Genomic DNA, 18,148 nt, shown 5'->3' on the forward strand with positions numbered 1-18,148 from the left:
AAACATGTAAGGACCTCCTGCAACTCAATAGCAAAAAAAAAAACAACCCAATTTAAAAATGGGCAAAGGAACTGAATAGACATTTCTTCAGAGACATAAAAATAGCCAACAGGTGCATGTAAAGTGATCATCATCACTAATCATCCGGGAAATGCGCATCAAAATCACAATGAAGTATCGCCTCACACCTATTAGGATGGCTCTTATCAAAAAATCGAAAGGTAACAAGTCTTGTTAAGGATGTGGAGAAAAGAGAGCCCTTGTGTACTGTTGTGGGCCTGTACCTTGGTGCAGCTACTATGGAAAACAGTGTGGAAGCTCCTCAAAAATTAATAGAGAACTACCATATGATTCAGTAGCCCCACTAAGGATATAAATCCAAAGAAATTTAAATCAGATCTTGAAGAGATAGCTGCACTTTCATGTTCACTGCAGCATTATTCGTAGTAGCCAAGACATGGATGCAACTGAAGTGTTCATCTGCAGATGAATGGATAAAGAAAATTTGTCATGCACATACAGTGGAATTTTATTCAACCTTAATAAAAGAAGGAAACCTGGCCACTTTTGACAACTTGGATGAACCTGGGGGACAATATGCTAAGTGAAATAAGCCAGACACAGAAGGACACAATAGTATATGATACTATTTATATGAGGAATATAAAATAGACTCACAGAAGCAGAGAGTATAATGGTGCTTGCCAGGAGATGGGGAGTAGAGGAAACAGGGAGGTATTAGTCAAAAGATACAGTTTCACTTTTACATGATGAACAAGTCCTAGAGATCTACTGTATAGCATATTACCTATAATTAATATTGTATACTTAAATATTTGCTAAGAGGGTAGATAGTATGTTAATTGTAATTGTTTTAATCCTAAAAAAAGAAAGAAAAATGAGCCTATAATAGTTTTACCTAATAAAAATTTTGTTTTATTCATGTCACAGTTAGTCAAGGAACAGCTCTATGATGCCAGAAGACTCATCTTATGAGTCAGTCATCCTGAGCTCCTGGTTTTAATGTCTGTTACTTTGAGGTTGCAAGATTGCTATTCCACCTCCAAGCAGGGAGAAGAAAGGGGGCAGAGGGCAAAATGGAGAGAGCTAGAGAGCTTTTCTGTTTCATTTTAAAGCTCTTTCTTAGAGGTTCCATTTAGCAATTTTTGCTTGTATTTCTTTGGCCAGAAGTGCATCACCCTTAGCTGCAATGGAAACTGAGAAATACAGCGTTTTAGCTGAGTACATTGCCTCTCTGAACAAAGCTTGGGCTCTGTTAGCAGAACAAAGAGAATAGAGACTAAGTTGGCATCTAAGTAGTATCAGCCACAGCCCATCTCTGAAACTACCTAACGTCCATATACACTTTTCTTTCATCACTCACCCTTTCCTCAAGGGAGACTTCTGTATCCAGTCTGGAGACTTCACGTCCAGAATATTTGGGTGTTGTGCAGTCCTCTTCAGGTCCAGATAAGGCTCCTTATGTTTCAGGGACCTTTAAACAAAAAGATAATTTATCTGCCCCAACATCACAATTAAACTACTTTTGTTTGGAAAAAGGGAGAACATACATACAGCAGTCATTCATTCACAGTTATGATGCACTGGTCTGTCAAATATTTGTTGAATATCAGTAGCTTAGACTCATTGTCCTTAGAGGTTCTTGATTAACCATACCAGCTGTCCCTGGTTCTGTTCTCTAAAGAATTTTCCTTGCCCATTTTCTTCCAAAGCTTAGGTTCCTTCCCTTAGGACATTTTCAGCTGTGGCTGCATCTGAGCTAGGCAATGGAAGATGCCTTTCCTCCAGGGCTCTATTTTGTATTGTAGCCTATTTTCTGTCAGTGTGAGTTTTCTGACCCAGTGGTGGTCTTAGAGATCAAACAGTCATAGACTGTTGCAAAAGCTTACTTTACAGTTAAGCTTCCTCTACTGTTTAGTAGGCTTCCAAATTATTTTCTTGTGTATTCTAGACATCTTATCTAAGCATAATTTTTAAACCCGAAGGTTCCCGTTTACCTACTGACCTCTGTGCCCTTGCTTTCTCAAGCTCGGGTACCCTAAAAAGTTCTACAGAATAGTATTCAATGGTGCATATACCTTTGTCTGTCAAGGAAGTTTTACACGTCTTTGAGAAAGGCAGTTTTGATCTCCTGAAAAGGCTATAGTTCTCTGTAGCAGTCTATTTCACTATGAAATATATAAATTGGCTTTTTTCACTTCCACAAGTCACCAGATTATGGGACTCTCAGTCAGCACAGGTCATTTCCCTTTTATCTTTGCGTGTAGACCAGCAGAATTTGGTATTGGTACTTATGAGGCAGGATTTGTAAGAAACTACATTTGAGAGAGAAGGGTAAAAAGCTTTTAAAGTATATATATTGAAATATTATTTTAGTGTATGAGCTATACCTTAAGAAGTCTTTCTTGCAACTGTGTTTTCATTTAGATGTAACTTAAATTCATCATTTATATATATATATTTTTTGGCCTAGTTTTAGATGAATGAACTTATTATGTAAGAGGAGGAATGAACTTATGTAATTGCTTATATATAATTGAGCAAATTATCTGAGCCCCTAATTAACTGGTAGAATCCAAGTTGTACACACTGGTATGAATTTTAAAGTAAGTAAATACCATATCATTGTTCTGAAGAAAGCTCACTAGCTGATACCTTTTGTAATATCTTAACATTTTATATGTGATATACTTTGCTGAACATACCAGAATAAGAAACAGGAGCGGATTAAGGTGGAATTTGCTCTTTCTCCTCTAACTGAAATAAGGCTTGAGTCTATTAATGTAGCTCTGTGAATTATATTTCATAATTTCTCTTTGAAGAAATTTCATTGTTTCTGATGCCATGATAGAATTATTCATTGGTGTTCAAATTTTGAGACATGGTAGAGGGTAAGATTCTAATTTTAAGCAGTTAAGTTGCTATGACATGGTTTTTGATGGTTCTTCATTGCATTTAATATCACAATTTCACAGGGAAATATTTTAGCATAACACAGTATGTTAAATTTGGGAGGGACTAGAAAAGCAAAATAATTACAAAATGTGCTTTATACTGGAACTTTTCTTTTTATTATTTTACAAAATTCTCCCAATTCAACAAATTTATCTTCATTCCATGCAGTTCTTTTATTTCATCTCCTTCAGTTACTACCTTTCTTCCCCCAATAATAAACCTGTTCTCAAATCCTCTGAGTTGATGTCAAAACTTTTTCCTTTGACCTGAACCATCACTTTTTATCCTATTTTAATGCTTAAGGTGTCTACTTTTAAAATATAGGCAGAAAGCAAATAAATTTTGTATCTGCAAAGCTGCTTTGTAGCTCTTTATATTAAGACCCAAGAACATGTTACCAATGTAATAATAAGTCTATTTGGCTGCTTTAGATCATTATATAACACTGTGTACCCTTTTACCTCTTGTGGAGAGCTGTGTACTGGGTTATTTTTTCTCATATTTTTGTCAGAAAGGATTTTCTTGTTAGAAGCTGACATACTAATCTGTGTTCTGGGGTCACTTGATGTGTGTAATCTTGGGTTTAGTCAACTTCTAAATTCATGCCTGAAGCTAAAACCTAGACTGAAAATATGTTAGAACCTCCAGTGAACAAGAATTTCTGGTAAATGATTTTGTTTTCCATTGCCTATGTTGATGATATTGTAAGCTGTCATGTGCTCTGATTTTTGCATTGTGTTGTTTTGTTTTTGAGTGGGCTTCTTTATGCTCTGGTGTGTTTATAGAACTTTGAAAACATTGGGGAAAAAAGGTTTAAATAAGTTCATCCATTCTTTGTTTTTGTTTTTTTTTTCTGTATGATTCCGATTTTGTTCTTTTAGCTGGTACGTTTGTCTTATATCCAAACCAGGTCTCACAGAAACACATTTTCTTTCAGGATATCCTTCTCATTAATGTAGTAATTGAACAAATGATCTGTGATACTGATCCTGAGCTAGGAGGTGCTGTTCAGTTAATGGGACTTCTTCGTACTCTAATTGATCCAGAGAACATGCTGGCTACAACTAATGTAAGAAATTACTCTGCGATAGAAACGTTTTGGTCTAGTCAGTTTTAAATGATTTTATATACAATAAGTTATGTATAAATATATGTAAAAATCAAAATTTTTTAAATTTGTACAATTTTGAAAAACAAATATTCAAGCATTTGTACACTCAGAATTCAAGTAGCAGTACTGTTCCTCTAGCAGTTGTTTTTGCAGCAAACTACAAGATTGTAATCTGCTAAAATCTTGGTAAAATGTTAGCACTTCTATTTATGATCCTTGGCCTCTGTATGTTAACATCTTAAGAATTAAAACAAAGAAATATGAATATAATTAACACTACTGAACTATAAAAATGGTCAAGATGGTAAATTTTATGTTATATGTTTTTTATCACAATAAAAAAGAAAACAATATGTACCAAATGATCTTAACTGCGTGGTGAAAGGAGTCAGCACAAAAAAGGGCTTAAGGAAGTATTGCAAAATATTAATAGTGGTTATCTCAAAATGCTGGGATATTTCTCCTTTATAGACTTCAGTCAAATTTTGAGAAAATGTATATTATTTTTAAATCATTACAAGTTTATAGAACCAGTTATATAAAAAATAATGGCCAAAAACCCAAAAGGAATTATTTTCCAAATTTCCAAGTCATAAAGTCTTAAAATTAAAAAAAAAAATCTAAAATCTGTAACATTTCTAGTGGCTTGATAAATCAACTTGGTGTTTTTTAAAATTTGAATACATTGTGAAATCTGGGGTTTCAAATTTTAAACGGTTAAGTTGCTCTCACATTGATAGATTTTTCATTGCATTTCAGATCACACGCATATTTGAAAAAAAAATTGTTTTAGATAATTTTCCCTGGAAAAACTTTTTATAATGCTATCTGATCTTTTTCTTACATTCATTTTTATTTAACATATAATATGAAATAGATCTGACTATTCAGTTCTGCAGAAATAAGGTTAAGATGAATATAACAAGTTTTTTTCGATTCTTTCACAGTATCTTAAAAGTATCTCTGTGCACTGTTAATCCTTGAAGATGTTTTATTAATTATAAAGATAATAAAGTATTTTTTTTGTATGTTTCAGAAAACTGAAAAAAGTGAATTTCTAAATTTCTTCTACAACCATTGTATGCATGTCCTCACAGCACCACTTTTGACCAATACTTCAGAAGACAAATGTGAAAAGGGTAGGGCCTCTTACTTACCTGCTGATGATTTCTGTTTTAAAAGAGTGAGATAAGTATTATAGCTAACAGACACTTTACTTGGTGCTTTTTATGACAGGGAAATTACTACTGAAAATTTTAAACTGCAATATAAAATCATGATTTCCCTTGTTTCAGAGTGTCTGTGGTAGAGAATGATATAGAATACGTGGCAAAAAGTATTACACCTTGAGGGAGAGAACTGTAAACACTTACCAAAAGAAGGAGATTGTACCCAAAGTTGTTAGAGTTAATGTTAGAGTGAGTAAGTGCAGAGAATATATTGCCTACAAAATCCAAGGTAACCGTCATTTTGGAGACATATTTGGCAATACAGTAAAAACTCTCTAATTGCAAAACATAAGGATCAGGTTATTAGGTTAATCAAAAAAGTTGGTTAAAGCAGAGAATAATTTTTAAAAATAAACTGTTTATAAACATTTACTTTAAATGCTGCTCATTTACTGATAGTTTGTATAGGGTCAAGGCTTTTTTTTTTTTTTGTATGGTTTTTTTTTTTTTTTGTATTTCCATATTGCATTACATAAGTTGCACCCGTAATTCATCGGCTACAGTTTCTGGTCTCAGTTTATTATAGTGGAGAGAAAACCTAAACATATTTTTGAAGCAGTCTGAGTGTAGAATTCTACTATGGTTTTAAGTACTTTCCTTTAAGTACTTAAGTATTCATAGTTTCATATAACTAAGTTGGTATCATTTTTTAAATTGAGGTCTGCTGTATTCAACTTAGCCATAGATATTACAGTTCTGTGACATTTCATCAGTCTGCAGTATTTAAATTGTGTAATCATATTACCAAATATAACTAGTGTAAACAAAGGACTGACTTTGATAAGCATACAACTCAGCTTGATGAAATGAGATATGTGGGGGGCATATTCTCAGAAAATGTTGGCTAATCTATTAAGTCAATTAAGAGGAAGTCAGTTAAGAGAATGTTTACTAAACTAATAAAATTGTACACCCTACATAATACTATCAATTCCATTTCTGAGTTTATATCCTAGGGGACATTTATGCATATACATGACAGATACAAGGATGTTGTTGCATTGTGCATTGTAGGAAATGAAGAAAATGTAGTATATTCATATAATGGAATACTGTTTAGCAGTTAAAATAATTGAATTTTGATCTGTCGACTGATTAGTTCTCAAAAATATGAATTGGGTAAAAAAAAGCATGTCACAGAACGTTTTGCAGAAAGGTTCCATTTATGTAAATTAAAACAAATGCATTTTTAACTTTCATTTTAAAATAAAACATTCCCAGCATACAGAAATATTTACATGATAGCATCACAGATACATACTTTGTTGGCTCTATCAAAACTAACTTGTCATATTTTTTTCAGTTTTTTTAAAAAGAAAATAAATTACAGATAGTTTCTTATGCATTTTCATTCTACCCCACCCCATCCCTCAAGAAATGCTGAATTTGGAGTTTATCACCCCTATGTTTGTTTATATTATTGTGACATGTATAATGTGGTATTATTTTTCACAGTTTCAAACTTGATATGAATTGACTTAACATTGTACACATTATTGTGCATTTTTTTCCTTTTTACCCAATGCTTTTTTTGAGATCTATCCATATTGATACCTAGAGTTTATTTTTAACTCTTGCGTGGTATTCTTTTGTATGAGTATGTTGTAATTTAGCCATCCTGCTTCTAATGTATATTTAAGTTGTTTCTAGCTTTTTCCTGTTACAATGCTCTGATATACATTCCTGTGTTTCCTAACATAAATGTGCTCTAAGATGTGAGCCTACGAATCGAAACTTAATTATAATGTTATACTTATTTTTTTAAAAATTCAAAACATAAGTGACTAATTGTTAAAATCTGTGTTATTTTGTCAGAATACTTATGATACTGTCTTTTAATAATTCTTCATCTGCACCCAGTTCTCTAAAAGATTTCAGATAGAGGTATAATATTTGACTGAAACTACTAATTCTTAATAGTTATTATGCAGGTAAAATGAGGTTATGATCAGAGATATGCTTTGTATGTTGTAAAGTGCTAGGGAAGTGTGAGATATTATTACTGAAGTCGCTGATTTTAATTTTTTTATTAGATAATATAGTTGGATCTAACAAAAACAGCACGATTTGTCCCGGTAAGTATAGATTCATACTTTATGAACTAATGCAAACTGTAAGTTTTTTCCTATACAGAATATAATGCACTTATACAAAACTAGGAAAGACATATTTTCATCCAAAAAATCCAAAACTAGATTTTTTTTAAATAAAAAAATTCCGGGCTTCCCTGGTGGCACAGTGGTTGAGGGTCTGCCTGCCGATGCAGGGGATGTGGGTTCGTGCCCCGGTCTGGGAGGATCCCGCATGCTGCGGAGCAGCTGGGCCTGTGGGCCATGGCCGCTGGGCCTGCACGTCCGGAGCCTGTGCTCCGCAGTGGGAGAGGCCACGGAGGTGAGAGACCTGCGTATCGAAAAAAAAAAAAAAAAAAATTCCACTTTCTCCAATATAAAAGATGCAAAACCCAGTTGAAATTTTGTTTTTGTTTTTCTCTGTAAATTTAGAGATTGTTTTCTGACTTTTTTTTTAAGGAGGTGTCTTAAAGTTGAGGATTAGTTCATTCTTATTTTGTAAATCTAGTAAACTAAGGCCAATCAGTTAGGAACTAGTCTTCATCAATAGTCTTATACGTAGGTATCGTTCATGAATCTGAGTATAAACATGGTTGCTTCTACTTGGAACATATGTATCAGGTATTGGCCTGTTACTATGGAAGATAATGCCGTGTTTACCTGGCCTCCTGTCTTTTCTACCAGGCTCATCAAAGCTCTAGGAAAGCCAGTGTCAAATTAGAAAGCAGTTCAGAGATTGGATTATTAGAGATATGATGAGTAATTTCATGTTCTAATTTGGAAAAGTGAAAACAAGGCATTTAATTAACACTACAGATCACTGTTACAAGATCTTTTGTAAATAAAATTTGGGAATTGAGAAATTTAGAGAATTTATTTTAATGGTGAGGAACTAGTTCAGATACTGGCTGAGGTGATGGCTGTTGTACAAATTGGTCTGAAAGAAGTAGAACTCTTTACTTACATTTAAAGTAGAAAAGGTCTTTGAAATGCCAGAATTGTATTTTGTATACTTGCTAGTCATTCTGTTATTAAAAAGATTGCTGATTTGTTCCTGATAGTATCATGTGATGTTCCACAAAATATTTATTTGTGTAGTCTTCTTGAAAAATAAAATAGTTGGATTTGATGACGTCAGTTATTTTTTCTATTCTCTAAGGCTGTGATTCCATAATTTCTTCACAGCTTAATATTTTCTTGCCTAAAATATTTACAGTAGGTATGGGTAATTTACCTATACATTCAATTTTGATGTTCAAGAAGCAATTTTAAATCACTCCATGAATGTGTAAACCAAAGCCTCTTGAGGAAGAAAGAGCTGGTATATTTCAGTAGGCCTCTCATGGATATGATTTGATGTTAAAAAGATTACTGTTTTAAAATCATGATGTAATATTTTTCACTTAATATTCAAACAACCAAAAAAGTCCTTTCCTTAAAGAAGTCTTTAAAGAAAGCATATTAATTTTTCTTGAGAAATTTGTGTTACACCACTTCAGTCAAAAAGTTTAAGGTATTTCCTCTTTTACTGTGCAGTGGACCCTTTTATAGATCCATTAATATTAATGACAGCACATATTAAGGAAACATTACCAAGAAAATCTCAATGCAGTGAGGGCTTTATTATCATATTTGTACATTTTTATTTAACATTATTAAATATTTTATATAAGAGCCTTAGAATATCTATTTAGTAGGTAAAACTAATACTTCTGGAGAGTCTACCTAATGAAAAAATAAAAATCTATAGCTTCTTTAATTGATACAAAAAGGAGAAGAAAATACAGTTTTACTTTTGCTCTGAAATACAGGATGTACACTTTATTCTCTTTGCTTAGATGTATTGCAACGTTTATTTTCATGTGATGACTTTCTTTGTAGATAATTATCAAACAGCACAGCTGCTTGCCTTAATTTTAGAGCTACTCACATTTTGTGTGGAACATCACACATATCACATAAAAAACTATATTATGAACAAGGACTTGCTAAGAAGAGTCTTGGTCTTGATGAATTCAAAGCACACTTTCCTGGCCTTGTGTAAGTAACAGTTTCAATGAACATTCTTACAAAATGTTTTATGGAACAGCATTTTTAATAGAAAAGCCTGAGTTACCCATGTGGAATTATTTTTTTCTAGCAAGTGCATATGCTATTAAAGAGATGATTGCGAGAAATACTAATCTTTTGTTTTCTTTTATTTAAAGGACAAGAGGAGTAGGTCACAGTGCTTCCCCCACCCACATATTGCTCACATTTAGATTCAGTTGTCATATAATACCATGTGCAATGACACTTCACTAATAGAACCACTCCTGCTGTCTTTTACATCTGCTTCATCAAACTGTCATTTAGTAGTGACTCTTTTTATATTTTTGAGATATGGGCCTTGAAATGTATTTGTATAACTCAGGTTATTTATTTGAACATGTAAAATAACTTACGGTCTCTTCAGTAGACCACTTGGACCAATAAAAGTCAAACTTAAATGCTGATGTTTGCTTAAATGTTGATTTTTGGTGAACCCTAACTTTACTTTCCTCTCATAGTTTCACCTGCTGATAGAGGAAACCTTCTCCCTAGAAATAAAAAGAGCCCTGTGGGTTTTTTCTGAGCATCAAAATCATAGTTAAAATGTAACATTTAATTTAATGTATAGAGAAAAGATTAATCTCCCTACTACTTCCTTTATTTTTAAGGCCTTAAAATAGCCACTGTTAACTGCCTGCACTACTTCTTTTCCATTCCTTTTTCCATACCTGTGCAAATTTACATAAACATTCACACATGTATATGTTTCCATGTTTTATTTTTATAGAAACAGGATCATGCTGACACACATCTCAGCCCCTTAATAATACGCTAGGTCATTGGATATGGTGTGAACTAATATTTTTCCTAAACATAGCTGAGTAACATTTCATAGAGTGGCTCTTTCGCAACTTATTCTACCATTCTCCACTGCATGGATTACAAGATTGTTTTGGTATTTTACCATTCCAAATAGCACTGTAATAAATAGCCTGGTATTGGGTTGGCCAAAAATTTCATTCGGGTTTTTCCATAAAACCCGAACGAACTTTTTGGCCAACCCATACATAAATCTTCCTTTACTTGTTTATTTCCATAGGATAGATTCCCTATATTGGGATTGCCAGAGCAAAATGTTTATTTATTTTAATATATCCTTTTTCAATTTTAATTTACTTTCCAGATTACTTTCCCAAAAGATTGAAGCACTTGACATGAAGAATGCACTCAATGAATAGCACTCATTCTTACTGCTTTTTAATATGTTATCCAGCTGATGATGGAAAATGTATTCTGTTTGTGTTTTAATTTACATTTTCCTTGATAACATCTTTTCACATTTTAGTGCTTTTGCATTTTGTCTGTTGTGAATTGCCTTTTATCTTTTTCTTAGAGCTCTTGTATGTTAGAGATATTAGCAGTTATCACATTTTGGGGAAAAAAATGTCCCAGTTTCATTTGTCTTTTGTCTTTACATTTATTTATGGCATGTTTTGCATATAATTGCTATAAGATTCTTTATGATGACAAATATGTCTTATTTTTCTTTCATGGCTTTCGGGTTTTTTGCCTTGCTTATTAGGAAAGTCTCCTATGTCCTAAATTTATACAAATATTTTCCTCAATTTTCTTCTAATATTTTTTATTATTTTGTATATTTGTAATGCATCTGAAATTTGTTTTTGCATATGGTTTGAAGTGAGAGTCTAGCTTTCTTTTCTACTGGATGTATAGCCAATTGTGCTAACACCTTATTAAATAAACTATATTTTCCTTACTGAATTAAAATACCACTTTTGGTATTCAGTAAGTTACCATATATACTTGTGTCTTATTTCTGAACCATTTATCCTTTTATTTCACTAGATAAAATGAATGGGAAAGTTTATTCTTATGCCATTATAGTATCTCTGTTGTAAAGTTTAATATCTGCTAAGTACCTCCTCAGTTTTCTTTTCATAATTTTCTTGGTTCTTGGACATTTGTTCTTCCATAGTAACTTAAATACAACTTTATCCAGTTCATCCTGATTGGATTTACACTAAATTTTAATATTAATTTTGGAACAGTTGATGTTCTCATGCTAGGTTTTCCTATATGGCTTTCTATAAGTAGTCCTTTCTGAAATGACTGCAGAATGGTCACATTTAAATGGATATAACTGAACAAATCTCCAGTATTTAAATGTTTATATTGCTTCAAGATTTCCATTATTATAAACAACGCTGTTTTAACTATAGCTTTGTGTGCATGTTACTTCATTCACAGGCAGTGTATGAAAGTGCCTGTTTGCTCAGGTCTTTGGCAATACTTCAGTCTTTTTAATCTTAGGAAAACTATTTCTTATCCTGCCATAAAAAGAGGTGATGTTTTAAGTCTAGCAGTTCTGTCTGCACCTGTTTAGTCTTACAGTTATCATACATTTATACCTTATGTGGCCTATTTCTGTTTTATTTTCAGATAATATTTAGAACCTCTTTGGACAGACACAACTTCTTTTAATAACTTAGATCTGTGAACAGAGGGTTAAAATGAGAGAGTGACTTACAAAATCAGAAACCTTGTGTTTTAAAAGATGTGGCTAGTGTTATCTGTAGAATAAATTAAACTACTCAGGAGAGAGGTTACAAGTTAAAAGATAAAACATAAATATAAGGGATTGAAATTACAGTATTTTGTGTTCCATAAAGGTTTTAGCAATAATATTGCTAAATATGTTTAGCTGGGGAAAAGACTAGTTAAAGGGAAATTTTCTTTTCAATATTCTAAAATGTAAAAAGCCGAATTATACTGCTTATTTGTTACTCTAACATTTTTACAGTTACAGTCTGATTTGCCACAGTACATGTTTACTAAAGGTTAAACAGCTCACAAGCAATTGGTAAACAAGGGAGTGATGTTATTATAATCCGGAGGTAGTGTTGGTTCACAGATGATTTTCCCAAGGCAAAGAGAACTGGAATAGCTTTCATCGGAAAAGTAGAAAAACCTTTGGCGCTCCTGTTTACTGGTAGCAAGAGCCCCTTTGGCTGTATTTTCAGAAAACTTAAAAGAAGCACCTACCTCCAAAGCTCCCCCTACTCCCCTCTTTGCCCTGTCCCCCAGAGAGGTAAAGCAGTCTTGGCTCTTGGCAGGTTGCACCATTCCTGTCCCCTTCTCAGTGACAGCCCCTACTGACTCTGAGCTGCCTTCACTGCATTGTCTCCACATCCACCAGCACTGCTCTAAGTAGTGCCGGCATTTGTGTTGTATGGTTTTTGTGTATTTTTTAATCTCTCTGCCTTGTAGCTGTCTGCCTACCAATTATTGGGGCTTTTGTTAGCTCTCGCCCCAAGTTGTACAAATTTTGAGTTGGTTTTTCCCTAATTCTGTTTTTCGCAAAATCCAATTGTTCTTATTGCAGTTTTGCTTTTTACTTTAGAAGAACATATACATTGCTTTATGTAAAAATACCTGTATAATAATTAATACCAGTAAGATTGGCAACTTATTCCCTGTATTATTTTTAATTAGGTGCTCTTCGTTTTATGAGGCGGATAATTGGCCTTAAAGATGAATTTTACAATCGTTACATCACCAAGGGAAATCTTTTTGAGCCAGTTATAAATGCTCTTCTGGATAATGGAACTCGGTACAATCTGTTGAATTCAGCTGTTATTGAGTTATTTGAATTTATAAGAGTGGTAAGTTTATATTAAAAGATTCTTAGTAAATTAAAATAACTATATGTTTAGTGATGTTAATATTTTAAATTGTGAAATTTAGCATAGTATTTAAAACTGCATTTGTGCTCTATTGTTCTCAGTTCCATTTTTTTGCCAAATGTTTCAGGATATTTAGCATATTGGACATTTCCCTCAAGCATGCCATTCATGTGATCTCTGTGATCTTTTGTAAGGGTAGTGATAAAAATGAATAGAAAGATTGAAAAATAATTCCCTGGTAGACATTGATACAAAATGCATAAAACGTAGGATGTTATCATGGAATTTTAAGTTGAAGAATCTGAGAAGTTAGGTGAACTACTTCAGCTGCCTTATTTTATAGACGAGGGCTTGAGACACCCAAAGTGATTAGCTGACCTATTCAGGTGCATTCATTTGGTTAGGAGCACAGGCAGGGCTTGAAGATATGGTGCAGCTCATCCTTGAGTCTCAGTCAGGCAACAAAAGATTTGTCATAAAAACATCTGGAGAGAGCTCTGTGTGAATACCAGGGATAAGATGAATAACTGAAGAACCGGTAAGATAAATTTACCATCCCACACACTGAAATGATTCCACTGGAGGAAATGGCCACATGGTTAGAAAAAACTTGAAAAAAGAAAGTCAAAGCTAGAAATTCATTCTCTAGTTTTGCTTCTTACAAATCAGATTTGTACTGATGACACAGTATTCCCACGTAAAGATTATTTGGCTGACTAGATTGTTTTTCTTAGAGTAGTCGCTTGCCAAGAGTATGGTTTGCAAAAAGGATGAAGATAGAAGTACTGTCTTTAGCCTTGAAAAAAAAAGAACATGGTTGACTAGCTCACCAAGAATCTGAACCCAGGTTCACAGTGTACTGTTCTATGAATTAGAGATTAACTTTTATATATTTTTTTCCTTTAAAATTTTTGTTGAGATATGGATAAAATGAATTGTAAGGTTCACAGCCCCATCCCTATTCCTATGATTGAATTTGTTTTTCTGAAAATAATTTTGAGTGATTGATAAATGTACATTGAATCCCAAAACTTACCTTTTTTTGTTTCGGTGTGTAACACAACTATTTTACCTAGGTTTCTAATTTTTCTCCTTTGCATATTTTTTTGATTCAGATATTCAGGGGAACTAGTTTAAAGATATAACAGTCCTTAATACAACCAGGTTATGGTATATCTTTTAAGGAAGTGGCATGTATATATCCTACCAGTATTAGTCCTGAATCACAACTTATTTATTTTTAATGATGAGCCTGCTTTGCACCCATTCATTTGCAGTGATCACTTAAAATGGTTCATTTAGAATTTAAAATTTATTACTATCGGTTTATTTCACAAAAATTACACCACTAGAGAACTGTGGAAATATACAAGAGGAATTCAAGTTGTTTTACCAAATATGTATATGTGATATAGTCAGAGGAATCTGTTTATTTTTTAAGTAAGGCTTATCTTGTTTTGATAGTTAAACAAGGCATCATCAATAATATCTTTCAATGTTTGTTGAAAATATAATTTCAATATCTGCTTTCTAACTAGGTGTGCACTCTTGATCGGGCCATCCAGTCTCTGTCATAGCCTCAATTTTCCCTTTCTGTAAAATAGGGTTAATAAAACGTATTTTATAGAATTGTTATGAGGATCAAGTGAAATTGTATGTGATAAGCGCTTTTTAAATTGTAAAGTGCTATTATGTAAATGCAAAAAATAAACAGACAACATAAACTAAATACATTTACCTTTCAAATGTTCTTTATAGTCCCCCCAAAAGGGCTTCAGTCAATTACTTCTCCTTTTTTCCAAGTGTTCTGTGGAGTCCTGGCTCATGTATAAAGAAACTAGGACGTTTATTTTTGGAAGATGATTTTGAAAAACCTTTTTTTTGATCAGCTTTAGAACTATAAAAAAATTTTTTTAAGTTTTTCTTCTAACAAGCATTGTAATATATTTGAAATATAAATTTTGTGCTTATACAGGAAGATATCAAGTCTCTTACTACACATATAGTTGAAAACTTTTATAAAGCACTTGAATCGATTGAATATGTTCAGACATTCAAAGGATTGAAGACTAAATATGAGCAAGAAAAAGACAGACAAAATCAGAAACTGAACAGGTATTGTTTAAGTATATTGCATTTATAGCCTATAAAATTATGTTCAAAATCATGTGTAGTTTGATCTTACATATGAAATTTACCCAGGAATTTTCTTTCCATCATTAGATAGTACAGGGTTGTGTAGGAGGGTAGTATATTCTCCCTACACTGAATCTTTTGTATGAAAGATTACTGCTCCATATCATAACTCAAGATAAATTTTTAGGCTGGTGTACAAACATCCTTGGAGTGTTCTCTGGTTTCTGGTTACATCTTATATCGCAGCTGAGGTGATTATGATATAAGTTATACTCAGTTAAAATTATTTCAGCTCCTCTTGGTTATACATATTCTCATATAATCTGGTCAGGAATTTTAAATCACTACTTAATATTTGTGATATATTTCTTACAGTGTACCATCTATATTGCGTAGTAACAGATTTCGCAGAGATGCAAAGGCATTGGAAGAGGATGAAGAAATGTGGTTTAATGAAGATGAAGAGGAGGAAGGGAAAACAATTGTGGCACCAGTGGAAAAATCTAAGGCAGAAGATGATTTTCCAGATAGTTATGAAAAATTCATGGAGACTAAAAAGGGTATTAAAATTTTGAATTTTTGATTAGTTCATTCTCTTATTTAGTATAGAAATTATTCAGTTGCTTGTGAAGTTGTGATAATAGTTTATAAAGCATGAAAGACATGAATTTTATGCTAAATCAAAACCTTTTAAAATTATCACCTTTTTCAAATCTGATTTTTCAAAACATTTTATGGGGCTTCCCTGGTGGCGCAGTGGTTGAGAGTCCGCCTGCCAATGCAGGGGACACGGGTTCGTGCCCTGGTCGGGGAGGATCCCACATGCCATGGAGCGGCTGGGCCCATGAGCCATGGCCGCTGAGCCTGCGCATCCGGAGCCTGTGCTCCGCAGCGGGAGAGGCCACAACAGTGAGAGGCCCACGTACCGCAAAAAAAAAAAAAAAAAAAAGTGTTTAAAATGTTTTTCTTGAAACTTGCCATTTTGTGACTCTCTTCATTTGCTGTTTATAAATTGCATTGTCTATACTTTGCCTTCTGTGAACAGTTGTGCTTTTATTTCTATACTGAAATCTTCAATAATAATAGAGACCATATAGATCCATAGAAATTTTCCAAAGCGCTCTGTCATTTACAGCTGGAGAAACTAAGCTTAAAGAAAGAAGTACTTTACTCTTTGAAAGTTTTAAATTGTTATAAAAGTTTCATAAAGATAAAATGGCAAGGGACTTTCCTGGTGGTCCAGTGGGTAAGACTCCGTGCTCCCAGTGAAGGGGGCCCAGATTCGATCCCTGGTCGGGAACTAGATCTCGCCTGCAGGCCGCAACTAAGAAGTCCGCATGCTGCAACTAAAAAAAAGATCCTGCATGCCGCACCTGAAGATCCCAACCCGGAGCAGCCAAAACAAATAAATGTTCAAAAAAAAGATAAAATGTCAAGAGCGGAAAAGTAACAGTAAAATTTCCTGTCTTTCAAATATGTTTAACTTGTTTATAAAACTAAGATCTTACTAGTGTTTTTCAGAAGAACCAGTCACTTTAATTCTATAATTTAAATGTTTCAAAAAATTTATATCTTGAAAGGCAAAAGCATTTCCTAGACTTATATATGTTTATGATTTTCTTTCCCTTTTTTAAATTTATTTATTTATTTATTTACTTTTGGTTGTGTTGGGTCTTCGTTGCTGCACGTGGGCTTTCTCTAGATGTGGTGAGCGGGGGCTACTCTTTGTTGTGGTGTGTGGGCTTCTCACTGTGATGGCTTCTCTTGTTGTGGAGCAAGGGCTCTAGGTGCACGGGCTTCAGTAGTTGTGGCATGTGAGCTCAGTAGTTGTGGCTCGCAGGCTCTGGAGCACAGGCTCAGTAGTTGTGGCACACAGGCTTAGTTGCTCCGCGGCATGTGGGATCTTCCCAGACCAGGGCTCGAATCCGTGTCCCCTGCATTGGCAGGTGGATTCTTAACCACTCTGCCACCAGGGAGGTTCCTAGTTTGTGATTTTCAACGTGTGATTTTCTAAAGGCATTTCTCATTAGTTAGTGTTTCATTAATTTCTTATTACATTTTCCTTGAAACTGTTGCTACCAGCCTCACTCATTTTCCACTCATCACTGCCATAAGTTCTATTTATTTCAGCTTGGGGGATCACAAGAGCCTATTAAAATGTCCTAAGGAATAGGTACCTTTCGGTAGCCAAATTCTTCTACCTTTACTCATTACAGGCCCTGCCCTGAGTACTGTCAGAAGAGGCAGTGAGGCCATACTTGAAGTACTGCATCCAGTTAAGAAACATAATCAAAAATAGTGGCAGCCAGGGCTTCCCTGGTGGCACAGTGGTTGCGAGTCCGCCTGCCGATGCAGGGGACACAGGTTCGTGCCCCGGTCCGGAAAGATCCCACATGCCGCGGAGCGGCTGGGCCCGTGAGCCATGGCCGCTGAGCCTGTGCGTCCGGAGCCTGCACATCCGGAGCCTGTGCTCTGAAATGGGAGAGGCCACAACAGTGAGAGGCCTGTGTACCGCAAAAAAAAAAAAAAAAAAAAAATAGTGGCAGCCAGATGTTAAAGGATAGTAGATACCTTTGTGATAAAGGAAACAGATAAAGGAACCTGGAATATTCAGGAAATAAATGACTGATAAACATGATCCTAATCATTTTCTTTAGGCATTTGGAATATTATTGACTTGTGGGAGAGATTATTAGGTTTTCACAATGAGCATGGAAGTGTAGAGTCAGTGAGTGGAAGCTGCAGAGAGACAATGAAAGGAAGAGTCAGACAGCTAGTGAGTCCTTGGAAGAGTCCTAGATATAGCAGTGTGGAATTCTAGCATACGGTGGCTGATCTGTTATATGACTCTGAAGTTTCCTTCTAATCCTGAGATTTCTAAGACTCCAGCTA

The 18,148-nt window shown here is 34.1% G+C and overlaps 1 protein-coding gene across 2 annotated transcripts in view; it reads left to right on the top strand.

Moving 5' to 3' along the window:
* Positions 1-18,148, top strand: part of PPP4R3B (protein phosphatase 4 regulatory subunit 3B) — a 63,249-nt gene that overhangs the window by 33,149 nt on the left and 11,952 nt on the right. Inside the window, exons 9-15 of one of the 2 annotated variants that reach the window (XM_067705014.1) lie at positions 3,914-4,045; positions 5,124-5,226; positions 7,350-7,391; positions 9,267-9,425; positions 12,930-13,099; positions 15,096-15,235; positions 15,653-15,816. In XM_067705014.1, the coding sequence (XP_067561115.1) occupies positions 3,914-4,045; positions 5,124-5,226; positions 7,350-7,391; positions 9,267-9,425; positions 12,930-13,099; positions 15,096-15,235; positions 15,653-15,816 (910 nt within the window). Of the gene's footprint in view, positions 1-3,913; positions 4,046-5,123; positions 5,227-7,349; positions 7,392-9,266; positions 9,426-12,929; positions 13,100-15,095; positions 15,236-15,631; positions 15,817-18,148 lie in introns of both variants that reach the window. The other variant, XM_067705013.1, reaches the window with a different exon arrangement.

Source organism: Pseudorca crassidens, chromosome 14, assembly GCF_039906515.1.
Source record: "Pseudorca crassidens isolate mPseCra1 chromosome 14, mPseCra1.hap1, whole genome shotgun sequence".
Lineage (NCBI taxonomy): Eukaryota > Metazoa > Chordata > Mammalia > Artiodactyla > Delphinidae > Pseudorca > Pseudorca crassidens.